This window comes from Bos taurus, chromosome 14 (genome assembly GCF_002263795.3).
Source record: "Bos taurus isolate L1 Dominette 01449 registration number 42190680 breed Hereford chromosome 14, ARS-UCD2.0, whole genome shotgun sequence".
Taxonomy (NCBI): Eukaryota; Metazoa; Chordata; class Mammalia; order Artiodactyla; family Bovidae; genus Bos; species Bos taurus.
Window position 1 is genome coordinate 15,378,897 of NC_037341.1, and position 27,848 is coordinate 15,406,744.

Sequence of the window (27,848 nt, forward strand, 5' to 3'; positions counted from 1 at the left end):
TTCTTATTATTAAAAGCAAACAAACCCATTATTAAAAGTAAACAGGCAGAACTGCTTTGCAACAATTGATTAAATGTCTCCTGGCTCAGAGGCTGAAATTCACCTCTGTTACCCCAAACAAAGCCTCCCTTATTGGACTCTAAAGGGGGGAATGCCAGCAGTGTCTTGTTAAGGAGAGTGTCCCCTCTTCCAAGTGTCTGTTACAGGTTAGGCTCAAGAACCACATTATCTCCAATCTGTAAGACTTAGTAGTTAGCATTATATTTTGTGTTATGCCAATGATGGTATGGACTGGTTAAGTAATTTGTTCATGGACACAGCTGAGATACAAAGCCATGACGATTTGAACTTGAATCTCCATGATTCCAAAACCCATACCCATTCCATCCTAGCATGTCTCCACATTAAAGACAGGTCTCCTGTGCTCCTGTTTTTGTTGTTAATTTCAAAGAAAAGCTCCAGGCATAGGAGAAGGAAACTGGCATCTGCCCTGGCAAAACCTCCTGAAATTGCAGGTATGCCTGTGGGGTTGCCAAGAAGAGGGAGCCCTGGACCACCGATGTCACTTAAATGTGTGAAGTGGGTGGAACAGAGACTGTTGATGCTAAGTTCCTAGGGCTCAGCCTCTTATTTCCAGGTCTGTCTAATTCTTGTGCCACTTTGTATACTCTGCTGCCCAAATACATCAGAATGAGCTTTGTAGATCCAGGATCTTGGCCTTGTCAGTGAATCCAGAATTGACTGACTTAGTGATAGACTCCCACTCGCCAAACTTATAAGAGACAGAAGTATAGATAGAATTGGCTATAGTAGAATTCTATTTACCTGGGACTCAGTGCTAGAAGCACTTTAGCAATGGGATTCTTCTAAAATAATTGTTTAAATCTCTAAAATTATGCTTCTAGAACCCTCATGAAACAATTTACTATGAGTGAAATGCAGGGTAAATGGGTTAGAACTCCATCAGTGACTAGCTGGGGATGACATAGAAGGAAACTATCTTGATGTGGACGGATGATGTCACCATTATAAATAGACAATGACTCCATCAGAGCTAATTCATGTTGTGAAAAAACCTTACGAATTATATGGAGTATAAATCTACTTACTGGGAAACAGACAATTCTTCAAAAGACTACAGATAGATTTTGCATATGACTCAGCAATTCCATCACAGGGGGATGCCCAGGAGAACTGAAAATATATGTCCACAAAAAACCTGTTTACAGTTATTCACAGTATCTTTATTCATAATGGCCAATAGGTGGAAACAATTCCAATATCTATCAACTGATAAATGAATAAACAAAATGTGGTATATCCACATAATGAAATATTATTCTGCCATCAAAAGGAATGTAGTACTGACGTGCTGTGACGTGGATGAACCTTGAAAACATATGCTACGTAACAAGCCAGACATAAAAAGCCACATATTTTATGGTTCCATTTATATGAAATGTGTAGAATAGGCAAATCTATAGAGACAAAAAAGTAGATGAGTGGTCCCCTAGGCTGGGCTCGGGGAGGTTGGGGAGAAATGGGGAGTGATGCTAATGGGTAGAGAGTGACTTTGAGAAGGGATGAAAATGTCCTCAAATTGGTTGTAGCAAATGTTGCCCTACTCTGTAAATAAACTAAAAATCAGGAAATTTTATACTTGAAGAGGGCACATTTAGTGGTATGTGAATACGAAAGCTATTTTATTTCATTTTTGGCTACACTGGGTCTTTGTTGCTATATGCAGGCTTTCTCTAGTTGCAGTGAGCAGGGGCTACTCTCCATTGAGATGTGCGGGCTTCTCATTGTGGTGGCTTCTCTTGTTGCAGAGCACAGGCTCTAAACATGTGGGTTTCAGAAGTGGGGGCTCACAGGCTCTGGAGTGTGGACTCTGTAGTTGTGGCATATGAGCTCAGTTGTTCTGTGGCATGTGGAATCTTCTTGGACCAGGGATTGAACCCTTACATCGTGTCCCTTACATGGGCAGGCAGACTCTTATCCATTGTGCCACAAGGGAAGTCCAATAATAAAGTTGCTCTTAAAGTAAGTAAGTAGCAGATGCTCAACCTGCATTCCTTCACTAGCTTCTCCATCTTTGGCTACTCTGCCTGGTTCCCCAGGAAGCTGATGCTATGGATTGTACCAACAAACTCCCTAATGCGAGCCATCAAATAATTTACTGTCTAAACTGGGACACCTCTGAGAAAGAAGAATCAGTATGTCAGTTCAGTTGCTCAGTCGTGTTTGACTCTTTGTGACCCTACGAACTGCAGCACGCCAGGCTGCATGTCCATCACCAACTCCTGGAGCTTACTCAAACTCATGTCCATCGAGTCAGAGACGCCATCCAACCATCTAAGTCTCTGTCATCCCCTTCTCCCGCCTTCAATCTTTCCCAGCATCAGGGTCTTTTCAAATGAGTCAGTTCTTCGCATCAGGTGGCCAAAGTATTGGAGTTTCAGCTTCAACATCAGTCCTTCCAATGAATATTCAGGACTGATTTCCTTTACGATAGACTGATTGGATCTTCTTGCAGTCCAAGGGACTCTCAAGAGTCTTCTTCAACACCACAGTTCAAAAGCATCAATTCTTCAGTGCTCAGTTTTCTTTATAGTCCAACTCTCACATCCATACATGACCACTGGAAAAACCATAGCTTTGACTAGAGAGACCTTTGTTGGCAAAGTAATGTCTCTGCTTTTTAAGATGCTATCTAGGTTGATCATAGCTTTTCTTCCAAGGAGCAAGCGTCTTTTAATTTCATGGCTGCAGTCATCATCTGCAGTGATTTTGGAGCCCAAAAAAATAAAGTCTGTCACTGTTTTCATTGTTTCCCCATCTATTTCCCATGAAGTGATGGGACCAGATGCCATGATCTTAGTTTTCTGAATGTTGAGTTTTAAGCAAACTTTTTCACTCTCCTCTTTCACTTTCATCAAGAGGCTCTTTAGTTCTTCGCTTTCTGCCATAAAGGTGGTGTTATCTGCGTATCTGAGATTATTGATATTTCTCCCAGCAATCTTGACTCCAGCTTGTGCTTCATCCAGCCCAGGGTTTCTCATGATGTACTCTGCATATAAGTTAAATACAAGGGTGACAATATGCAGCCTTGACATATTCCTTTCCCGATTTGGAACCATTCTATTGTTCCAAGTCCGGTTCTAACTGTTGCTTCTTGACCTGCGTACAGATTTCAGGAGGCAGGTCAGGTGGTCTGGTATTCCCATCTCTTGATGAATTTTCTGCAGTTTGTTGTGATCCACATAGTCAAAGGCTTTGATGTAGTCAATAAAGCAGAAATAGATGTTTTTCGAACTCTCTTGCTTTCTCAGTGATCCAGCGGATATTGGCAGTTTGATCTCTGGTTCCTCTGCCTTTTCTAAATCCAGCTTGAACGTCTGGAAGTTCACGTCTGGAAGTTCACATACTGTTGAAGCCTGGTTTGGAGAATTTTGAGCATTACTTTGCTAGTGCGTGAGATGAGCGCAATTGTACAGTAGTTTGAGCATTCTTTGGCATTGCCTTTCTTTGGGATTGGAATGAAAACTGACCTTTTCCAGTCCTGTGGCCACTGCTGAGTTTTCTCAAGTTGCTGGCATATTGAATGCAGCACTTTGACAGCATCATCTTTTAGGATTTGAAATACCTCAGCTGGAATTCCATCAACTCCACTAGCTTTGTTCATAGTGATGCTTCTTAGGGCCCACTCGACTTTGAATTCCAGGATGTCTGGCTCTAGGTGAGTGATCACACCATCATGGTTATCTGGGTCATGAAGATCTTTTTTGTATAGTTTTGTGTATTCTTGCCATCTCTTCTTAATATCTTCTGCTTCTGTTAGATCCATACCATTTCTGTCCTTTATTGAGTCCCTCTTTGCATGAAATGTTCCCTTGGTATCTCTAATATTCTTGAAGAGATCTCTAGTCTTTCCCATTCTATTATTTTCCTCTATTTCTTTGCATTGATCATTTAGGAAGGCTTTCTTATCTCTCCTTGCTATTCTTTGGAACTCTGCATTCAAACGGATATATCTTTCCTTTTTTCCTTTGCCTTTAGCTACTCTTCTTTTCTCAGCTATTTGTGAGGCCTTCTCAGACAACCATTTTGCCTTTTTGCATTTCTTTTTTTTGGTGATGGTCTTGATCCCTGCCCACTGTACAGTGTCACAAACCTCCATCCATAGTTCTTCAAGCACTCTGTCTATCAGATCTAATCCCCTGAATCTATTTGTCACTTCCACTGTATAATCATAAGGGATTTGATTTAGGTCATACCTGAATGGTCTAGTGGTTTTCCCCACTTTCTTCAATTTAAGTCTGAATTTGGCAATAAGGAGTTCATGATCTGAGCCACAGTCAGCTCCAGTCTTGTTTTTGCTGACTGTATAGAGCTTCTCCATCTTTGGCTGCAAAGAATATAATCAATCTGATTTCGGTGTTGACCATCTGGTGATGTCCACATGTAGAGTCTTCTCTTGTGTTGTTGGAAGAGGGTGTTTGCTATGACTAGAAGAATGGAGGTGAACAAATTCTCCTCGGCAAACCAGGGGTCCTGGTTCTGTTGGGGTTTGGTCCCTGCAGGGGAGGTTGGCTGCCTCACTCTGCTGAAGCCGACAGCTCCTACCAGGTGGCCCTCTCTGTGCACTGCCTCTCTGGGCTGCAGGCTCCAGCCCTCCTTGCCTTTCAGTACCAGGAGTGGCCATGGCATCCTGCCTCGGCCCCCGGAACCACACAGTCCCACTGGTTTCCTTCAGCCCTGCCCGTGTCTCTTTCTTAAACTTCCTCCATTTTCTGTTGCACTGGGCCATCTGTTTCCTGCCAGTACCCTGCTGATACAAAACTCCAGATAAACAGCCTGAAAGAGAATTTGACAAGGAAAAGTGTGGTCAGCACAGTGATACCGCTGTCTCTTCCAAAGGGCCGTTGCACCAACCCTCCTTCAGTTTCTGCAGATGGTGGTTAACCCTGATAGTAAGTTCTGATAATAAGTGATTTTATTATACTCTCCAGGAGCAAGGATGTTCAGTAAAAACAGTTTTATTTTTTATTATTATTGTAAGTTTTTTTTTAAAACCACTTTGAAGGAAATGAGTATACAGCATAAATTATAATTTTTCAGTATGAGAATATATATATTTTGAGTTTATCTTGTTCAGAATGTAATATGCTACCTAAATCTGAGGATTTATGTATTTCATCAACTCTGCAAAATTCTCACCCAACGTCTCTTGAAATATCTGTTTTCCCATCTCCTCTTTCTCTAACATTAAGCTTTATTCTCCTTATGTCCTTGTATCCTAACCTCTTTTTTTCTATTTTCTACTTTTTTATTTCTATGCGCTTTCTTCTGATCTTTCTGATCAAAAATTCTCTTTTCAGTTCTGTGTCTATGAGGAGGCTTCCTAACCTGTCCATACAAAGTTCAAATACACATGGTAGTTTCAATGATTTTAGTTTTTATTACTAAGCAGTCAGCGTAATTCTTCCGCAGTGCTTTTCCTCTTTTCACAGCGTGTTGTGCTTTTGTTTCCTCCTTTATTTTAACCGTGTTAGATATACTTATCGCTCAGACTCTTGGATTATCTTTAACTCTTGTGGGTTAAATCTTGATATTGGTTATGTCCACTGGCTCTTTTTATTAAAATTTTATTTCTTTGTGTCTGGTTTTAGTTGCGGCACGTGGGGTCTTTGCTGAGTCATGTGGGCTCTTTCCTTGTGGCACACACTCTCTAGCTGTGCTGTGTGGGCTCAGGAGTTTCAGCTCTTGGGCTTAGTTGCTCTGAGGCATTTGGAATCTTAGTTCCCCGACTCAGGGACTGAACCCATGTCCCCTGCATTGCGAGGTGGATTCTTCACCACTGGACCAGCAGGGAAGTCCCTGTCTGCTGACTCCTGATCTATTCCTTTATGTAATGTATACTTTTGAATTCTGAACTCATTCCAGGGCCTTTATCTGTGGGCCTATGAAGACTTGATTGAAAGTGGGTCCCCTCCGAGCCATTTCTCTGTTGCTTCTGCTGGGCTACTCAGGATTATTTTAGGCCAGTAACAAGTTTTCACATTAATTCTTATGTTGGGCATTTTGGATCTATTCAAGATAAAAGAAATTCAAACTCCAAACGCAGTGGTGATGCAGGCCTCTGGTTGCACATTCTCAGTGTATGCTTTTTGGCCCCCTACCCAGAGCCTGAACCAAGGCTAATCACACTCCACATTGGCTACCTGTCCTGCTAGGCACAGTGCTTCCTGGTCCACCTGTCCTTGAAGCTGTGCCATCGTGGGGGGTGCTTGCAGGAGGGAGGGGGCTTCCTGACTCTGCAGAGGGCTCTGTTATGCATCCTTCATACATGAGGATGTATTGGTCCAGGGACTCTTTTTCTGATCCCCTTTTGTGGGTGAACATCTGGGCCCCTGGATTACTGAAACCAAGAGCTCCTCCCAGGGCAATGGAGGCATCAGCTCCACATATTCTCTGCTGGTTGTCAGCTTCCTTTTTGCTTCCAGCCTCTGAGGACTTCCTTTCTTTCATGCCCGCTCTGCCATGTATTTGAAAGGATTCTGGTTACATTGTACCTTGAATATCTTCATGGCTATAGCTGGAGGGCTTTCAGGTTATAGAATCTGCCTCTCTACGAAAACTGGAAGTCTCCTTTTCAGACTGTTTACATCACAAAATGTTGGGTTTTGTGTGATGTGTCATGTTTTCCATTTCTAGGTCAACTCAGATGTCTCTGATTGATTAGAAATAACTAGATGGTTTTTCAATTGCTTCGCATGGTATGTTAAAGGTAGGGTGTCCTCAAATAATACGCTTTTCATCTTCTTTTATTGCTACTCTAACCAGAACTCATATATTACATACAAAATGCTCCTTTGTCTCATCAGAGTTGTGTGGAACAGAAAAAGCTAAGCTTCAGAAGAAGAAGCGATCAGGCTTGGCACACTCTTGTTCTAAAAATGCAATGGGGATATCAACTCCCCTGGGAGTGCCGTTCTCAATATCGAGGCTCCTCAGAAGCCAGGTTGGTAGTCAGCAGGCATTTGGGAGAATGTAAATAAGGAGAAGGATGTGAGAGGCCCCTGTGTGCCAGTTATTAAAGCATTTTCTGTATTTTTTATGTTTGTTTGTTTTTTATGTACGTATTATTTTTGTGAAAAGTATTACTAACCTATTGCAGTACGGTACTATGGAGCCGATTGTGTGACTTGGGTACCCAGGCTTACTTCGCTGGACTTATGTACAAGTTGGACTTAAGAACGTACAGACTTATGGACACGACTGGGTAGGGGGAAGGAAGGAGAGGGTGGGATGTATGCAGAGAGAAACTCCAGACATTATTATATGTAAAATAGATAGCCAATGGGAATTTGCTGTATGACTCAGGGAACTCAAACAGGGCTCGGTAAGAACTTAGAGGGGAGGAGGGAGGGATGCTCAAGTGGGAGGGGATATAGGTAAACCTACGGCTGATTCATGTTGATGTTTGATAGAAACCAACACAATACTGTAAAGCAATTATTCTTCAGTTAAACATAATTTTTAAAAAATATGTTAAAAAAAAAAAAAAGAAAAGAAAAAGAATGTGCTCTCAGAACAGAGCTTGTTCATATGTAGGGGAATTACTGTATTTGATTCCCATGACCAGAAGCTGCACATCGGTCTCCAGGCAAGTTTCTAAACACAGGGAAATTTTAAAATATTTTTATTTGGGCAAACTTCTCATCAAGGTCCAAGCTTTCAGCTCTACCAGAAGGACTGGAATATGTGGAAATTCAGGGCCCACCTTCCCATTTGGCCTTGCACTGGGGAGCAGCTGGACTTAGAAGAAGAACTTGCTCTTCAGAGCTGGACAGTGTCCCTGACCAGGTGAGCTTGCACCTGGCCTGCTTCACTCAGGGTGTGCTGCCTGACCCTGTGGGCATGGGCCTGTGACCCTACTGTTCCAGCATTATTTGGCCTGGCAGCCAATCAGTTCATGAAGTGATACCTTCTATCATGAGTTTCCTGCCCCTGTGACATGTTCTGCACACTGAGGTTATATTTGAGTGTCTCCCAGGCCACCATCCACAAACACATCCCAAACATCTCAAGGTGAGTCATTGCCACAGATATGATTTGTTGACTCTTGCTAGTTTCATTTTCAAAAGGGGCTCTGTCTCTGCATTTGAGACAGTTTGGTATACCGCGTGCGTGCTGAGTTCCTTCAGTCGTGTCCGACTCTTTGTGACCCTATGGACCGTGGCCTGCCAATCTCCTCTGTCTATGGGATTCTCCAGGCAATAATACTGGACTGGGTTGCTATGCCCTCCTATAGGGGATGTTCCTGACCCAGGGATTGAATCCATATCTCCGACTCCTCTATTGTAGGTGGATTCTTTACCACTGAGCCACCAGGGAAGCCCTTAATGTACTGACAACTCCTCAGTTTTTCAAGGGATTTGGTGGCTCTGGGCTCATAAAGAGTTCTGCTTAGAGGTCATGAGAGTGAGCTTAAACCAATTTTATTTCATATAAGAGCTGTGCTAATGATTAATATATGTTAATAACTTGAAAATTCCCTGGCGCTCCAGTGCTTATGTGCTCATGCTTCCGCTGTAGGGGGCCTGGGGTTCGATTCTTAGTCAGGGAACTAAGATTCTGCATGCTACCTGGCCAAAATATTTTTTAAAATATTAATAACTAGCCTTTATTGACTACTTACTATGTACCAAGTACTAGACTAAGTAATGCCATTCAGGCCTCATATAGCCGTAAGCTAAGCTAAGCTAAGTCTCTTCATTCGTGTCCGACTCTGTGCAACCCCATAGACGGCAGCCCACCAGGCTCCCCCGTCCCTGGGATTCTCCAGGCAAGAATACTGGAGTGGGTTGCCATTTCCTTCTCCAATGCATAAAAGAGAAAAGTGAAAGTGAAGTCGCTCAGTCGTGTCCAACTCTTAGCGACCCCATGGACTGCAGCCTACCAGGCTCCTCCATTCATGGATTTTCTAGGCAAGAGTACTGGAGTGGGGTGCCATTGCCTTCTCCTCATATAGCCTTAATGCCTTGCATTTCCATGATCTGTTTTACAGATGAGGAAACTGAGGCACAGAAAAGGATGAGGATGAGCCAGAATTCAAAGCCAGGCAGTCTGATTCTGAGCCTATCCACTCAACCACCTTGCACAGCTCCCTCTAATGCAAAGACCCCTCATAAGGGCCAGGAGTTTTACTAACATTGCCAGAAGTCTCGCAGCAAACTGGGGGCCTCACACACGATCTAGCCGCACATTAGAACCAGCTGAGAAGGCTGTAAAGCACACCTAGGCCTGGAGCAAACACCATAATGGGTTGTCATCTGGGGACTCGAATGAAGAGTGATGCGGAAGCCCTGCGCTCTCCTTGTACTGTTTTTGTACCTCTCAAGTTTCATCAAAATTTTTTTTAAAAAGTGAAAGTAACTAAAGAACGTAGTAGGACAATATTAGCTGACCTGGAGGGATTTCTCCAGGAATTGTTAGCAAGAGGTGCTAATAAAAGTGTTACTTACAAGATCCAGAAACGTGCGTGTGTGTGATGTGATCTCATTTATGTAAGGCAAATAGTGACAAGATACACACATCCACACATGCCTATACATCCTTTTAGGAAGATGGGATGAAATCTGTATGATACATTAAAAAAATTCTGGATCCCAGTCCCCAGAGACTCTCTTTTAGTTATTTAGAGGTAGGACCTGGGCATGGGTATCTTCTGTTCAATTTCCTTAGATCAGGGTTCTTAAATTTGCTGTACATTAGACTTGTCTGGGAGACTTTAAAGTCCTGAGGCCCAGGCCACAGACCAGTTAAGTCAGGCTCCCATGGGAGTGGAGCCCAGGCATGGGTGTTTTAAAATTCCGCCACGGCATGTCGATTGCCAAGTTTGAGAACCACGCCAGGCCCTTGTGCAGCTCATGCACCCAAGGCTAGGACTCACATCTGGGGAGGGAAGGGAATTGCAGTGTGAGGCATTACAGGGTAATAGGCCCATGGGTTAGGAACTCCCAAGAGGCTGGCTGCAGAGATCATACAGTGTCCCCGAGGTCACAGAGCAAGGAGAGGGTGATGCCCACCCTAGTGCAAGGAGGGTGATGGGCACTGCTTGGGGAAGACTTCCTTGCCTTCCTAAGTCTCCTTCCCAAGATCAGGGGAGTTGAAATTCCTCCAGTAGAGTCATTACTTTGTGTTCCTCCTCCTAAGAGTTATTAGAAAACAAGCAAATACTCCTGTGACGAATTGCATGTTAATAAAATCCTGATTCCTGCTCAGTGAGTGTTGGGTGTTTTGAAGAGAGAAAAACTTAGAGGGATGCTCAAACATGGGGGAAAGCATGACATGTAGGGGGTGTCAGTCTGACTTTGTTATTTTCCTGCTCATAATCCCTCTGTTTCTCAGACTCACCTTATTAAAAATGCCAAATGTTGTCATCTACCTCTAGGCTTTTCCTGCCTTGTGGAAACTCCCAGACTCCCTCTCAAGGTGATTTGGGATGCTTCACTTAGTTGTGAAAGACAAGGGCCTGCCTCTCAGATCCGAGGCCAGCGCAGAGCCAAGAATAAGGAGGCAAAAGAGGTGAGCTCTGGGCAACACCGCTCAAGTTGGGGCTTTGGGGGCATCTAAATGCAGGCATGTGGCAGGAAAGCCGGCCGCAGGGTCCTTGGGCTTAGGCGTGGGGCTCCAGCCCAGGAGGGTTGGAGACTGGGTAGAAGGAACACCTCAGGCACAGCTGGAGTCCTGCCTGCCACTTTCCAACAGTAAAATAAAGGCTTGATTGACCACCTTCTCTCAAGTCTGTGGTGATGATTTAGATATAACACAGGTAAAACACCAGGACTGTATACAGTAGGCCCTCGGCCATGTCAGAGGGACAGCATGCCAACACTATAGGCTTGCGACATGCACTCTGGGACCAGGCTGAGAATGACCCTTGACCTGGTCCCTAGTTCTTTCTCAAATTTTATTTCATTGTGGCAGGAACACTTCACATTTGATCTACCCTCCTGACAGACTTTAAAGTGTACAATATGGCATGGTTAATTATAAGCAGTGTTGTGCAACAGACCTCTGGAAGTTGTTCATGTAGCTGAGATTTCATGATCATTGATTAGAAACTCCCTATGACCCCACTCCCCAGCTCCTGGTGACCAGCATTCTTATCTTTCCAATTTGATGAGCTTGACAAGTTTGCACACTTCATATGAGTGGAATTACACAGTATTTGTCCTCTGACTTAGCTGTGTCTTGTCACTTAGCCTAATATCCTCAGTTTCATCCATGTTGTCCCATAATGCAGGATTTCCTTCTTTTAAAAGGTTTATTTATTTTTATCTTTTGGCCTCGAGGTATGTGGGATCTTATTTCCCTGACCAGGGATTGAATCTGCACCCCCTGCATTGGCAGCTTAGAGTCAGGGAAATCCTGGGATTTCCTTCCTTTTTAAGGTTAATGTCTCATTGTGTGTATAGACTACATTTTCTTTATCCATTTAACTGCCATGGACATTTAGGTTGTTCCCACATCTTGGCTATTGTGAACAGTGCTGCAGTGAATCTATTTCTGTTGATGAGATTTATTGAGTGCTTATTTACTATAGGCCAGGAACCGGTCTAAATGCTTTATGTATAATAGTGCAGGAAAAACTCAGAACAGCCCTATGAAGTTGATGCTCCCTGTATCCCCATTTGCAGGTGAAGAAACAGACCCATTTAGTACGGCCAAAGCTCATACCATGAATCAGTTTTCACCCGGAGCTTGAACCCAGGCAATCTGGCCCTACAAGCAGTGATTCTGATAGTTATAATACTGATAGTATTGAAATCATAATAATGATAATGATCAAAAGCAAACTATGTGTCAAGGTTATTGGCAAGGTGAAGATGAGAGTTATGCGTCCAAGTGACCCTGGGGACAGGATCCAGGGGATTGCCCAAGAGATGAGTTAATTCTAGCAGTAACACTCATGACTTGGGGAACAGGGGTGGAGAGGGAGACGATAACTAACAATGGGGCAGGGTGGCCCAGAGGAAAATTGCCTTCTACAGCTGTGATATTCAGCTCCATGCGTCGCTTTGGTTTATGCAGTTTTCAAAGCCAGACCTTTTCCTATTTCTGAGTCTGCTAGGAGCCTGTACAGCATTTTGCACACAGTTTCTTTTGTTACCCTCTCCCACCTATTTTCCTTTCCTCCTGCTTTGCGCTTCAAGGGTCAAGGGAACAGCCCAGGCCTGGGGGCTTATTTTCAGGTCTTTGCAAAGCTACTTATTTGACTCCCCTCCTCCTTGTCTATTTGGTGTTGATCTAAATGACAGATCTGGTTGCGTGATTAGGCGGTGGAGTTGGGAAAACAAACCACCAGCTCCCAAATTAACCTGAGTCCATTGGTGCTATTTCCAGGTTAAAACTCCCAGCGGGGCTCTCTGCAGTGACACCACCACCCGGAAGTCCTCAGAGCGCCTGAAAAACCACCGCCAAGTCAGGGGCAGTCAGCAATCTCCATAAACTGATGAGCAGGACACAGAAGCGCAGTGCCATTTATTTTGCAATAGCAAAATCAATCCACTTTCCCATAATCCTGCAACTTATTGAACTCGGCATCTCGCTGCAGGATACGCCCCCGAACTCTCCCTAATTACGTATTTGGCTGCTTGCAATCGTGACTTGGCTCTGCAGTCCTGATAGCAGAGAACGGGCCTCTTAGAAGCTTGCAGCAGCAACAGCAGTAGCGGCAGTTTTCCCGCCCTACCGAGCGCTCCCTAGTTGCAAGGTACTGCGCTAATCGTGCCACCGTGCAAGTCCCTGAGGCCGACGGCTGCACCCTCTGTGCCGGGCGCTCGCAGCCATTGTGGTGTGGGCGCTCAACCAGCCGCGTGCTGACACTCCCTCTCGGTTCTGCGACCCGCGGCCCAGGGGAGGCGGGGGTCGGGTGCTCGGCGGAGGAGGCTCCCGCGGGGTTTGGATCTTCCGCGCACCGCCCGCGCGCCTGCCGGCTCTTCTCTGCGGCCGGCGCCCCACGCGCCTCCCGGGCACGCGCTTCCAGCCCCGCCCTCGTGCGGCGGCCCCGCGGCCCCGTACGCGCGCTCTCCCCGCGCCTCCGCGCGGACGCAAGGCCGCGAGCGCGCGTGCGCCCCTGCGAACGTCCCCAAGAGCCGAGCTGTAGCGAGCGCCGGGGCTGGGCGCGCAGGACAGAAAAGGAGGCGGCGGCCGCGGCTGCGAGCAACAGATCAGGGCTCCGCGAGCAGACCCGCTCTGCTCTTGGGCGATTTTTTTGTTTCATTTCAGAAACATCGGTTAAATTAGAAAATCTTGCATTTTGAAATGGCGCTGGCCCCGGGTCAGCGGGCGATTTTCTCTGCTTCGAGATGGGCTTTGCCGTTTCTGTCGTGGGCACCAGTGGTGGCCTGATTGTCAGTCTTCTACGGGCATTTTTAAGGCCAGGAGCGGAGCGCTGCCTGTAGGCGCCCTACAGAGCGGTTTGGCTTTTTAAATTTTTTAGTATTATTTTGGGCAGAGAACAGTTGATATCGGGCATTTCGTCCTCTTTGCAGAAGAGGCTGCGAGTCGGAGGTGGGTCACTCGGAGGGTGAAATTCCTCCCGGGGTGAGCGATCCCCGGCCCCGCGCACAGTCCAGGCGGCTCCGAGTGTGTGTCCTGCCCTTGCCCGCGCCGGGAAAATGGAGGCTGTGATTGAGAAGGAATGCAGCGCGCTCGGAGGCCTCTTCCAGACCATCATTAGCGACATGAAGGTAGGACGCTGGGTGAGCGGCTGCGGCCGCCGCTGTGCTCTAACCTCGCCGCGCGGCTTCGCCTCCGCCCCGGGCCAGCCGCCCGGCCCTTGCCTGCGCCGTGGCCGCCGGCCACCTGCGAGAGCGCTCCGGCCCGGGTGTCACCTGCTCACCCGGGGCGCCGCTCCGGGTTCTGCTGGGTCACTGAGCGGGCGGCTTCTCTTGGTGGGAGCGGGGGTTGGGGAGCGGTATCTGATGGTCCCTGCCCGCTCCCGCTCATTGTCCCAGGGGACCGCATCATCCCATTTCCCTGGGGGCCCGGGGCCCTGGCTCCAAGTTTTCCATTGTCTGTCGCTGGTCTGAGTGTCTGCGACCCGCAGGGGGTGGATGCTTGGGCGGACACCTGATTCCCCGGGGTACGGGAGGGGGCGCCTGGCGCGGTGGTGGGGAGAGGGGAGGGGCTCTGCCCAGCTGTGAGAAGGAGCCCCCCAGCCCGAGAGACTGGGAGGGAGATATCCCTCTCCCTCGTGGGCTTTCAGGTCCACCTGGGGGCTATCTGAGCAAATTAGGTATTAATTAGGCTCTTCCAAAGCTGGTAAGGGTTTGCATGCCTCCCCTCGGCCCTCCCCTGGGGCGTGGAGCAGAAGTTCCCAGAGCAGTCTTGCGGGGGACCCCACGTCCCCAGACTGAGGCTCCCAGCCCGACGGCGGGACTGGGGCACCTTAAACAGCTGTATTCCCCACCCGCCTAACACGCACAGACACCAGGTTTTCTCTTGGAAGGATTGTGAAGACTGTGTGTGCGTGTGTGTGTGCGCGCGTGCCCGCCCCCGCGCGCGTGAGTGTGTATGATGGGGGCGGGGAACAACACCCAGGCTTTTTCCTGCGAAGGGTGGGACTGGGGATAACCTGATCCTTGAATGTGGATTTTCTGTGCATAGAGATAGACCAGGGCCCTGTGTTACTAATCTAAAGGAAATATAACCAGCCGCGCGAGCTGGCTGGAGGTGGGAATTGGGGGCGGTGGGGGGAATTTTTTTTTTTTTTCATGTGTATTTAGGGAGCTTCTCTTTGGCTCTAGCCCAGCCCCAGTTTGCCTCAACAGATCCGGGGAGGTGGTGTTTAATTAAAAGCTCGGCTTCCAAAACGAGTGGGCAGGTTTGGAAAGCTGTGCAGCGAGTGGGTGTGGACAGCCCCTCTTCAGCCGCTGCCTGCGCGCCTGGAGGTGCTTTTGTCTGTTGAAATGTAAGGTTTGGAGAGGGTTCCGCCTGGGAGATGGACTTTGGGAAGGAATGCTCAGCTGTCATGGCCTGTTTTCTCCTCTAAGCACCAACTGCCACCTCACCCAGGGTGAACTTTGCCAAGGTGCCTGCGTCCTGGTCTGGTCCATTTTGAAATCCTCCTGCAGAGCCTGTGCCTTTTGTCAGAAATTGACATTCGTGGAGCATTCTGTTCAGCGACCCGGCTTGCCCAGGAATGCCTCTAATCCAGCCCCTTGGAATTAGATGGATTATGTCCTGTTCAAAGACAGCCCTTTCATTCCTTTGCCCCCAACCCCCATTGAATAATTGAGACAAAGCTTGGTTCCCTCTGTAGACTCTGGGATATTTCTTAAGTGAAATCTACAGGCCTTGTAATCAAACAAGATTTGGTTGGAGGCACACGTGGATTATGATCACCAGGGGAAGATTTTGAGATGGGTTGGGAGAACTGCTTGTGCATTTTGGAGGAGAGAAATGGATGTTTCTAGTCCTTCTGTATAACGTGGACCCAGTGACCTAACCCATGTCCCCACTGCAGTCTCAGTGCGTTCACACCTGGTTTTTTTCTCCTCTTTGTTCATTAATCCAGAATCCAGGCTCAGTTCTCATGGGTTGGAACCCCAAGCCCTTCAGAAAGTAACCCACTTCAGGGCGGGCTCCCATGCTTTCCACCTGGTGTCTCCTGGCTGCCCTGCAGTGCTTTCTGGCTGGGGAGGCCAATTTGTGGGTGCTAAGGTGGTATGCTTCTCTTTCCACAAGATTCCAGTTAAAAATAAAGACTTGTTTAATACCCTTTGAGTGCTGGATCTATAGTTTGTGGTTCCTGAGCTCTTTCTCTGAATTGAGTCGGGTTTGTTTAACATCCTGTTGGGAAGACATTTATTTTAAAGGTTTATTTTGTTTTGGCAGTCAAAGGTTTTCAAAGTGGAGTGGAAGATGAAAACATGCCTTGAGATCTGCAGAATTTCAGACTTTTGGGGAGTAGAGAGATAAGGGAAAAAGGGGGGGTGTCTAATTTCCATGATTGTTTATGCCTAAGTTGCAGAGTGTTTATCCTGGAGTTTTCTTTGGAAAAGACTTTGTGGATTAGAAGGCAGTGACATTTTAAAGGAGAATTTTAAAATTTGGGCATGTAGTGTTGTGTGGGATGCTTATGCACAAAGTTGTCAGCAATAAAAGTCACTTTTTAATATCTGAAGTGAGCTGTCTTTCTAAGGACCTGCTTATCCTCCTTTTTTCTTGAACTCCCACGATAGTTTACGACGCTTGTGGTCCCCTTTCTGTTTGCTGTGAAGGACACATGTATGTTTTGGAAGCTCATTTGGAATGCCATCTTGAGAACATTTTTAGATTATTTTCTCAGAAGTAATGTTGAAGTGGGGTGAGGAAAGGGTAAGGAAAAAAAATTTTTGTTTTAAAGTAGCATTTGATTCTCCAAAATGTACAGCAACACAGGAAGGGAGTCAATTTCCTCTTTGGAGAAAAAAAAAAGAAAACAACAAAAAATGGAGTAATTTCAAGGCTTAGCCCCATCCATCTTCCCAAACCAAAGAACCTCAAGACATGGAAAAGCTGGGGAGGATTCTTTCTGCTTTCTTCTAACGATCCTTCATCTGGCTAAGTTCTGGGCTGTCAGGGTGTGTGTTGTATCCTTTTCAGGGGGGCTGGAGCAGTGAAGAAACCCTCATTTTCTTCCACTGGGATCCCACAGCAGCTGTTAAATAACTTATTGATTCCTTGATGAGAGGAAACCTTGTGTTTTTTCCGTTTCTTCCACCCTACTGTGGTGGTCACCAATGAATGGTGGTGTGCAAAATCGCTTACTGGCTGCCTTTCCACGTAAATCAAGTCGTCTGATGTGAGCTGGTCCCAGAGGGAAAGATTCATGTGGCTGGAGGCACGGGCCCATCGCGGTTCATCTAGGGGAACTGTAGCTTGGAAGCAACTGTGGAAGGCCAGATGACTGACTTCTGGTGTTTCAACCCTATTGACTACATTAGATGACCCTGAAATCTTTTTGGAATTTCTCTCCAAGTCCCAAGAAACACAGCTAATGCTTCAAACAGCAGATGTGTGCCATTACTTTCCTTAAAACTGAGCTGTGACACATAACATTGGTTTCAGGTGTACAACATACTGACCTAAGATTTGTATTTGAAAATCTTTTTAGTTAAGTAATTGAACCGGCATGTAGAATTCGGTGATGTTTGGAAAGCTTCTAAGACCAGGAGACCCTGGCCAAACTTGAGGTCAGTTCACTCTGTTGATGCCTGTCTTTTTTTTTTTAATAATTAACTTAGTTAAAAAAAACAAGAAGTTGGAGGCTAAAATCACATATTTTCCTCTGCCTTGTTGCTCAAGAGTCAGCATGTTAGGAGCTGTGTGGGGCCCGAATGCAGGGAGAACTTTGTACTGGGTTGGAGAGTGTGTTTGGGGTTATATAATGTGACTGGGGGTGAAAGAATATCCAACCCCACCTTGAATTCCCCACCCCACGCCTCACTTTAGGCAAGGGTGTCCTGTTACCAGCACCTGTGCCGAGCAGAATAGGGGCCTTGTTCAGTTTTTTTCCGCTGCCCCCCACCTCTGTTTGCCACCAGTATCCTCCCCTCCTAAATTCTACCTAAAATTAGACCTGCTAAAGGGACTTCTTGAATTCCATGGAAATCTTTGTGGTTCGAAGACACATCATGATATTTTCCCTTACTCATCACAAGATCAAGAATGTGAGCAGTGAATCCAGGGCTGAATAATGATTTCAGGGTTTTCTCTGCCCCCACCCCTTACTGTTTTGTTTTGGGGTTGCTGTCAGACAAGAGGTTCACTTCCTCAGGGTCTGTTGAAGGCCTGCTGTGTGGAAGGCCTTTTGCTGGGCGGTGAGGAGCCAAGGCTGCCCTTGGAGAGCTGCTTGTCCAGTTCAATTCAATATGGTGGCCATGAAGGAGGGGCTGGTAGTCCAGCCTGGGGAAGGACATTGGTCAGCCCTTGTCGGACTTCCTTTTGACTCTGTCAAAAGAAGGAAAAACAATTTTTTTTCTCTAGAAAGATACTGAAAGTCCAGCCAAGGCCTCCGCCAGCGGCCTGGGCTCTGAGGGAGGTGGGCTTCTCTGTAAACGGTGACGTGCACAGACAGACAAGCCAAGCCCTGTAAAGTACAGATGGGCCCCACGTCGCTTTTGCTCTTAGCAAATGGCTGTGTTTGCCCAGGCTTTTACAGCTTCCTCAGTATAGGCCTCTGGGAGAAGGAAGAGAAGTGAAGATGTCATAAAACCGGCAGCAGGGAACTGCCGGGAATGGTGCCTGTTCAGAGATACAGGGTTTGCTCTCTGTAGATCAATTTTCGAGGGTTTTCAGGTATAATTTTTCTTGTCTCAGTTTGAGGAGAAGTTTTTTTTTTGTCTTGGTTTCAGTGTCTCTGTGGGGAGAATCCCTTATACATCATATTTAAGCAGATTGTTTAGAACTTGTTTGATTCTATGAATCTTTGTATTCTGAGATCCTAGTTGGTAAGAGTTGAGAGAAGATCATTCCTAGTCACAGTTTGCGTGGAAGGTAGGCTGACTTTGAATTTTGCCCAGTTCAGCTGTCACTTAGTTCTTTCTTTTTTCCAATTTTTATTTATATTTTTTAAGAGAGTAATTCTATTTATTTTATGGCCATGCCATGTGGTATGCGGGATATTCCTGACCAGGGATCGAACCCATGTCCCTTAAGTGGAAGTGTGGAGACTTAACCACTGAAGTGCCAGGAAAGTCCCATCATTTTGTTCTTATGAGACTAACGTGTACTCACAGTCCTGCAGTATTGATTAAGCATCTGTGTCGTCACAAGTGTTGAGCTTGATGCTGTATTTTCAGCAAGTGTGAACAATTTTTTAGTACAAGTGTGTCCCTTGCATACTCTGCTGCTGACCTTTTAGCCTTCGAACTCTTTTTGCCTCTTGGGGTAGAGACAAAGGAAAAACTAAAACAGTGTCAATTTGGCCGGCTCACTTGAGGTCTTTAAAGTGCTTGGAGGGTGAAAAGGTTGAAACTATTGATTCATTAGGCTCTTTATCTGTAATTTTCATCTAGGCCCTTTCCATTTTCCCAGGGATGGGCAAGAGCTGGCCAGATTCCTTCTATAGTGAGACCATTTAGATATTCCAGTCGGGTATGGGAAAATGAGATCATTTTGAGTTTGCCATTACTTCTCGGAACTGCCTTCAGGACACTTTCCCCTAAAACCCACATCTTTGCAAAAACAGAGAAATACCTCTCCCTGAGCCAAACAAAAGCTACAGGGCAGGTTCAGCGGCGTAGGGCAGCAGACAGGACACATTTGGGACCCTGAAAGGGAACCGTGATGCCTGAAGCCATTTGACTCAGATTTTCAGATCGCACTGCTGATATGTCCTTATTAAGTAGCAAACTGGAGAGACAAATGGAATAAATTAATTGGATGAGCACTGAGGAAGCGCATTGTATTTGGCTGCCAAGGTTTTTCCTTGAATGAGCTGGAGACTGTGGAAGGGTTCATCTGAGTCTGTGTCACGTACACACATACACGTTACAACCCTCCCCCCAAAGTAAAACCAACTCCCTCCCCAACATTATCAATGTTTCCTACCTCTTAGCCCAGGGAAGACCTTGGCATGGGGCTGTGTCATTTGCTGCTTCCCAATTTAAGATGCTCTGGGGTGCCACCTGGCATACAGGTGCTCTGTATTTATTTGGGCTCCCCTGGTGGCTCAGTGGTAAAGAATCCTCCTGCCAATCCGGAGACTCAGGTTTGATCCCTGGGTTGGGAAGATCCCGTAGAGAAGGAAATGGCAACCCACTCCAGTATTCTTGTCTGGGAAATCCCATGGTCAGAAGAGCCTGGCAGGGCTGCAGTCCATGAGGTCACAAAAGAGTCGGACATGACTTAGCCACTAAACAACAGCAACTGTATTTATTGCATGTAGTGAACAGGGGGCTGGAAGGGACTCAATGAAAATCTATTATGTGCCAGGATTTCCTGTCGTCCTCACATCACCCCCACTTTAAAGTTGAGAAAATTGAGGCTTTGAGTTGATCATTTGTTTAACGCCCTGGTGAGGTAGACTGGCATTCAGACCTTGGTCTGTTTGACCCCTAAAGCTGGAGCTCTTTGACCCACTCCAGTGTTCTTGCCTGGAGAATCTCAGGGACGGGGGAGCCTGGTGGGCTGCCGTCTATGGGGTCGCACAGAGTCGGACACTACTGAAGCGACTTAGCAGCAGCTGGAGCTCTTTAGAGCATGACTAAGGTAGAGAGGGGGCTGTGCATGAGTTTTTAGAAGGCAGCATTTCACTTGCCTGAGTCCCGCAGGAGAACCTAGCAAGGAATCGGGGTCACATCGCAGCTCTTGCAGCCCAGAGCCAGCCTGGGGGTGTGAACCTGAGCTGAGACTCTGGGAGGACTCGGGGCAGGGGGAGTGGAGATGGGGGTGGGAGGCTCCCATCTGGCTGTCACTTTTGTGGAAATGGTTTAATTTATAATATATCAACATGTTGTGGCTTCCCTGCTCCTCCTACTTACCACTTACAGCCTATCTTTCTCTCTCCTCCCCTCCTCCTGGCTTCCTAGAAGGGAAAGTCACCCCCAACCTTGGCTTCTGTCCTTGTCCCCATACAAAGCCCCTATGGTCTTCTCCATGACTGACCAGAGGGCCGCCTTTATATGTCCGTGGAGCCCATTGGGCCCTGAGGTTGGGTGACTATGCTTGTCAGTACCCTCAATTACATGAATTAAGTAAATTCACCCAAAGTTCAGTAACTCCTCAATGAGAACACCTTGCCTTGAATTCACTTTGTGTCCAGCCCTGGAACTCTCTTGTAAAAGGACTTTCTGTATTGAATTATTTCCTTGTCACCCTCCAGTTGGGTTGAGTCAGTCGAGCCATGGCAAGACTGTGTTTGGGGGAAGTTGATGGAATTCACCAAGAAAACCTCCCTTCTGTGCCGATTTCTTGGCAATATGACCTCCATCATAGTGTCTAAGTGTTTTTCTTTTCCTGTCTAGTTTAAGTGGGTGGAAGAAAAAAAAAATCAATGGAGTGGCTTTTGAGCTCTGTGTCTTTTTATTTGCTTTCTTTCCCTTGAAGAATTTGGACAGCAGTGAAAGTATTAGCTGGGTCAGCAGCAGCCGCCTCCCAAGTCCTAGAGGTGGACAGTGGGTTTTGCCTGGGCCTCGCTTCCCCGCCACCTCCCCCAGGCAGGGGTCTTCAGGGAGCCGGAGGGGTGGGTCTGGCCAGAGGAGGAAGAGGCGGTTCTGCGCCCCTTTTGGTAGAACAGACATGGTTACAGCGATGAATGCATTGGATTTCTTGGGAGCAACAAGACACTGATACCTGGGACCCTATTCCACAGAGGGTCTGATTCAGTGCCTCTGGGGTACACCCTGGGCTTTAGGATTTTTAAAAGTACCCCCAGCTATACACAGTCTGAGCACCCTTGACATGTTTTCTCAACCTTGCCTGAGTAAAAGTGTCTTTCCATGGTGACACAGCAATGAGAATCTGCTTAACACTACCGGGCTTCAGGATGGGCAATGTTGTGTATTTACTACAATTAATAAAAATAAATTTATAGTGAAACATTAAAGTGAATAAATTAAAAAAAATAGCAACAGACAAAAAGCATCTTTAGAATCCTTGGATGTTTTTAGTTGATCCGTAATAGCCCTGTCCAGTACGATTTTATACTATCATGGAATTTGTCAGATACACTAAGCACTAGCCTCGTGTGACTCTTGAGCACTTGAAGTGTGGCTTGTGCAACCGAGAAACTGATTTTTAAATTTTATTTACTTGCAATTTGTTTCAATAGTCTTGTGTGGCTAGTGGCTACCGTATTGGACAGCGCGGATCTATAACATGGCATCCAAGTGAAAACAGTGCTTTCTCAGCAGCACAGCTCCCTGCCCACATCCTATTTATTCATTCCGGCCACACCATTGCCCCCAAACCCCTTCCATGGAAATTCTGGAGCTACTGCTGAGCTTGGAGGCAGAGTGGTGGTTTAGTCGCTAAGTCATGTCCAACTCTTGCGACCCCATGGACAGAGGAGCCTGGCAGTCTACAGTCCATGGGATTCTCCAGGCTAGAATACTGGAGTAGGTTGCCATTTCCTTCTCCAAGGGGGAGAAGGAAATGGCAGAGAGATTTGGTTTTAAATCCTGTGGGCCAATTTCTTCATCTCTCTGAGCCTCATTTTCCTCTTCTGTGAAATGGGTCTCATAAAGTGCCCATCTTTACAATGTTGTTGGGGGGATTCTGAAATGAGATTGTATTTGTTAAAGGGCTTTGCACCATGCCTGACTAAGATGTTCGCTGCGGTTATATTCTGTCTTGCAGATTTGGGAATGAAGTGTTCTGTAGTTTTGAAATCAATAATTATCTCCACCTCTTCTTAGGGCAAACAAGACCCCACCCTTTACTGAGCTGTATTTAGAACTTGCAAATGAAGTTGCAGGAAATGGAGAAGTTGAGTTTCTTCTTCTTCTTCTTCTTACTAAGTATATAAATCACTCCTGAGTTCATTATAACCTCATCTGGCTCAGCAGGGCCTATTGGCATTTCTCTGTTTGCAAATCCTCTGTAGATAAAGGTAGGGAAGGCCTGGGTGCCTGGCTGAGGTCCTCAGGGCCTTTAATGCTTAAAAAAAAAAAAGCCTTTTAGAGATGTTTACACCAGTGTGAGGAGAGACGGGTGCTTGGTACCGGCCGTCTTTTCCTGTCCACCTTGTTTGAGTTGCGGCTTCTTTTTCTGGAGTGAGCACCAGGAGATGCAGTCTCATTTGCCTCTAGTCTCCATTTTACCAACAGCTTTGTACTGGCTTCTGTCCCTTCCCAAGACTTGGCCATGTTTGGGTTCTTCCTACCTGCCTACTGGGGGTTCCCTGGTAGCTCAGCTGGAAACGAATCCGCCTGTAATGCAGGAGACCCCAGTTCGATTCCTGGGTTGGGAAGATCTGCTGGAGAAGGGGTAGGCTACCCACTCCAGTATTCTTGGGCTTCCCTGGTGCCTCAGCTGGTAAAGAATCTGTCTGTAATGAGGGAGCCCTGGGTTCGATCCCTGGATTGGGAAGATCCCCTGGAGAAGGGAACAGCTCCCCACTCCAGTATTCTGGCCTGGAAAATTCCATGGACTGTATCGTCCATGGGGTGGCAAAGAGTCGGACACGACTGAGCAACTTTCACTATCTGCCTACTAACTGTCTGTGGCCCACCTGTCTTAGCCAGGCCTCCGGGCCTCCCTGTGATTGACTGTAGTGGAGTGGCCTGCTCTGTGCCCAGTGTCCCCCAACCTGGATCCCCTGGCTTCTTTGAACACTTCCCGTGCTCTTCGTTCTTGCTGTTGTCCCACTTGGAGGACCTTCTCTGCCATGTTTTGCATTACTGAGATCTTTCTCATCCTTTAAGGCCTCACCAGAAAGGTCGCTCATTTCTCCATCTTCCTCTTTCTATCACATCAGGCACTCTTGGGCATTTTTCCACATGCATGTTGATTCTACCTGTACTCATTGCATGCTGCCTTAAGTGGTTGCCCTTGGAGCTAGGTTGCCACTTCCTAGCTCTATTACTCTGGGCACGTCACTCTTGTTCCCTGAGCCTTGATTTTCTTACCTGTAAAATGGGTGGAGTAATAGTCTCCTATTAAAGTTGTGGAGGATTAAAAGAGAAAGTATATGCAAAGGGTTTAGCATGAATAGATAAAATGGTCTTATGTCTGAAAGTGAAAGTCGCTCAGTTGTGTCCGACTCTTTGCGACCTCATGGACTGTCCATGGAATTCTCTAGGCCAGAATACTAGAGTGGGTAGCCTTTCCCATCTCCAGGGGATCTTCCCAACCCAGGGTTCGAACCCAGGACTTCCGCATTGCAGGCAGATTCTTTACCAGCTGAGCCACAAGGGAACCCAGAAATCTGCTGGTAATTTCTAGCAGAGTACCCTGCCCACAGTGGTACTCAGATGTTTCAGAAAATACAAGAAACCTGTACCTTCGCTTTGATAATGCAGTAGAGACAAGAGTGAAATGCTTTTCAACTTTCAGCATGTAAATAATTTGAGAGAATGCGGTACACACATTCAATAGATATGACAAAGCGCCTGCTCTCTGCCAGGCACTGTTGGGGCGGGGGAGGCGGGTAGAAATACATCCATGACCTTGCCTGAAAGTTGTTTAGTCTAGAGGAGTCACAGACAAGTAACTGGAAATCAGTATGATCAGTGTCTTAATAGACGTCAGCATGAAATTTTGAGAGGGGTCAGGGGAAGACCTCTGATTCTCATTTAGAGCTGGGAGACAGAACCAGGGGGAAGGTTTTGGTACAAGTACAAAACCTTCCCCCTGGTTTATTTTACTTACTTAACAAGCATTTGTATGGTACAACCAGGCACCATACTAGTGCTTTATGGAGACTGTTAATCCTCCCAGCAACCCAGGAAGGTAGTTACAAATGCATCTATCAGTGAGGGAGTTATTGCCATAATTCCCATTTTACAGATGGGAAACTGAAGTGCAGAGTGGGTAAGCCATTTGCCCTCATCATGCAACTTAGGAGAGGTACAGTGGGAGTTGAGCCCAGGCAGTCTGGCTCCAGGGTCTGTGCCCTTAATCCACAGGGCTGAGCTGTCTCTTACAGCATTTTAGTATTTCCTTTTCAGATTCCGTAGTGGGTATGTCAGTGATCACTTTGATCATCATCCTACTGATAACTTTAGGACTCAGGACGAACCAGATAAAGCAGTAAAAAGCTAGGCCCTCCTCTGAGCTGCTTGAAGAGGCTCAGCAGGGCCTCCCTTTATTTCAGGAGGGAGTTGGACCAGCCAACAACGTGAAATCGCTGGGGGGCCGCTGACTCGTCCACAGAAGGAAGTGTGTGGGGCGCAGGCGGGGTGCGGTTCACAAGGGTCTGACGTGGTTGTCCGAGGTGACAACCGCATGACACATGTTTGTGTTGCTGGAGAACCCCGCCTCTGTCAGGGTCTCCCCAGTAACAGCTCTGCAGCCCACAGGGTTGCACAACAGGAAAGGGGGCCGTGGAGGGGAGGCGGTTGGAATGGCGGCAAGATTAGTTCCCAGGAAGACCTCTAAGTCTCACTTCTGAGGCCCGGCTTGCTGCAGCCCGGCCGGCAGCTGAGCGCGAGGCCATTAAGGAAGTCTTTGAGTTTGGTTTAATGGTCCCTCTTTGTTTTGAAGTGATTGTTTACTGAACCTTCAAAGCCCGCTCTCCAGCAGGATGTGATCTGGGGCCTGGATAATTGGATGAAGCACCCCAATAGGAAGCAAGTAGCGGGGAGCAGGGCCAGGAGGAGACAGCTGATGGCCAAGCCCTTGGCATCCGGGCCCTGGGAGACTTCCAGCCACTGCTGGGGGAGGGGGTCACCCTGCCACCAGGAGTAGAGCTCGAGTCAGGGTCCCTGGGAACCTGGCCTCTTTGATGTTGGGCTGGCCTTAATTAGGGACACCCTAATTAAATCACAGAGAAGGAAGCTTTCCCCTACATTTAGCATGAAGAGTTAGCAAATGTTTTGAGAGCATTTCTCGAGGGATTACTTCTCTAAGATTATGCAAGTAATTGAAAGTTAATGGAAGAAAAAAAAACCTGAAGACCTCAGGTTAGTAAAAAATGAAAGTCACCCATAACCACTTGATTCCAAAGTGGGTTATGGACACACCTTTTAGAGGAAGGCTATTGCAGCCTTTGCCCTGCCAGAAATTTCCTTTTCCACTTAGCTTTTCACTTAACACTTTCTGTGCTTGTAATTAGAAGCCGGGTTAGTTTTAATGGCTGTGTGGTGGTGCATTGTTTTGTTCATGGTTAATTGATTTAGTTGACACCTATTGGAGGACCTGCTGTGGGTCAGGTTCTGTGTTAAGTGCTGAGGGATGTGTGTGCGCTAAGTCACTTCAGTCTTGTCTGACTCTTTGCAACCCCGTGGACTGTAGCCCACCGGGCTCCTCTATTCATGGGGATTCTCCAGGCGAGAATACTGGAGTGGGTTGCCGTTTTCTTCTCCAGGGGATCTTCCTGACCCAGGGATTGAACCCACGTCCCCTGCATTGCAAGTGGATTCTTTACCTTCTGAGCCACCTGGGAAGCTGTAAGTGCTGAGGACCCAGCAGTTAACCAGATGAACTCAGATCTCTGTCCTCTTGGGTCTTACATTCTAGTGGACAAGGGATGGGCGTCTGGGACAGACAAACTGAATAAGTCAGTTGTGTTGTATTTTAGAAGGAGTGCGTGTGATAAAGCAGGCTCCGTGTCGTTGTTTTTAAATAGGGTGGTTGGGGAAAGCCTCACCTCAAAGAGAAGGTAACATTTGGGGCATAACTTACGAAGTATGTGGACATCAGAGGAATAATGAATGTTCCAGGCACGGAAAGAGCATGTGCAAAGGCCCTGAGTCAGGAGCCCAGTTCCATAGTGATTTGTGATCAGGCTGTGTCCAGTGTTTCACCATGAGCAGCTCTTCAGCAAATAGATCCTTGCAGTTACACCTTGATTTACACTGGTGGTTTCCCCACAGAGATTTATCCTGAGTCAAAGGCACATACTTTCAAGGCTTTTGAATCCCATTGCCGAATGCCTTTCAGAAAATGTGTGTCTGTTCACGTTCCCCTGCGCAGGTGATTATCACTGGGGATTACTCCTACAGAAGCATGGCCTGTACATCAGGACTGAGAAATCGCTGAGGCCACAGTATCCAAGACCTGAGATGGCTGTGGCCTGTTGTCTAGAGTGATAAGTCTCAGATCTGTGTGTAATTTCGGCCATCAGAGCCTGAGTGTCCCCTGGGGAATGTGTTAAGTGCAGACCCCTGGGCCCCACCCCCAGGGATCTGGTCGTGTTGATTTGGGGCTGGGTGCAGGCATCTGTAGGTTTAGCAGGCATTCCCTGGTGGTGAGTCTCTGGGAGCTTGTGCTGGGAGTCTTCCTTGGGTAAGAAGAGGTGGGGGTGGCTCCTGGGCCTCCCTGAGCCACCACAAGCCTCCTCTGCAGTTTGTGGAGTGGGTGGGATCTCCCTGCTCTTCCCCCCCACTCTCATCCCCCAAATCACACGTTCCCTGGGTGTCTTCCAGGTGAACAAAGTGACTCATGTCTGAATGTAGCATGATCTCCTGTGCTTCCTATCCTTGGCTAATTCTTTTTCTTTTGCAGGGAATGCTCCCTCCCTTCCTTTCTTTCCCCTTCTTCTTCCAGGCTTCCCAGGTGGCACTAGTGGTAAAGAATTTGCCTGCCAGTGCAGGAGACACAAGAAATGTGGGTTAGACCCCTGGGTCAGGAAGATCCCCTGGAGTAGGAAATGGCTATCCACTCCAGGATTCTTGACTGGAGAATCCCATGGACAGCGGAGCCTGGTGGGCTACAGTCATCTCTAAGACCCCGGTGAGGAATCACTCTGTCCAGAAATTTGTACCAATTGCACCTTCTAGAGCTTTATCTCTAGAGTGTGGTGCTCTCCGGGATCAGTGGCTTACACAGCAGCGTTCCTCAATACTTTGGCTTCTTTTAAGCCCCACCCGGTGCCTGTGCATACTGCTGTTAGTCACTCAGTCGTGTCCGACTCTTGCCACCCCATGGACTGTGGCCTACCAGGCTCCTCTGTCCATGGGATTCTCTAGGCAAGAATACTGGAGTGGGTAGCCAATCATTCCCTTTTCCAGGGAATCTTCCTGACTCAAGGATCGAACCCAGGTCTCTTGCATTGTGGGCAGATTCTTTACCATTTGATCCACCAGGGAAGCGCAACCTGTGCATAGTAGGTGCTCATGAAACGTCCGAGTCTGGGTGGCCTTGTACGTGACTCATTAAAATGGCAGTTGCTAGCATTTCTGGAC

General features: G+C 47.0%; 1 protein-coding gene across 11 annotated transcripts in view; it reads left to right on the forward strand.

Annotated features, from left to right (window-relative positions):
* Positions 1-13,199: 13,199 nt before the first annotated feature.
* The window catches only part of MTSS1 (MTSS I-BAR domain containing 1), a 161,569-nt gene continuing 146,920 nt past the window's right edge, over positions 13,200-27,848 (forward strand). For 10 of the 11 annotated variants that reach the window (XM_059893260.1, XM_025001583.2, XM_005215374.5 and 7 more), the window contains exon 1: positions 13,200-13,763. In XM_059893260.1, coding sequence (XP_059749243.1) covers positions 13,692-13,763 — 72 coding nt within the window. In that variant the 5' untranslated portion in view covers positions 13,200-13,691. The remainder of the gene's footprint in view (positions 13,764-27,848) is intronic. The other variant, NM_001192581.2, reaches the window with a different exon arrangement.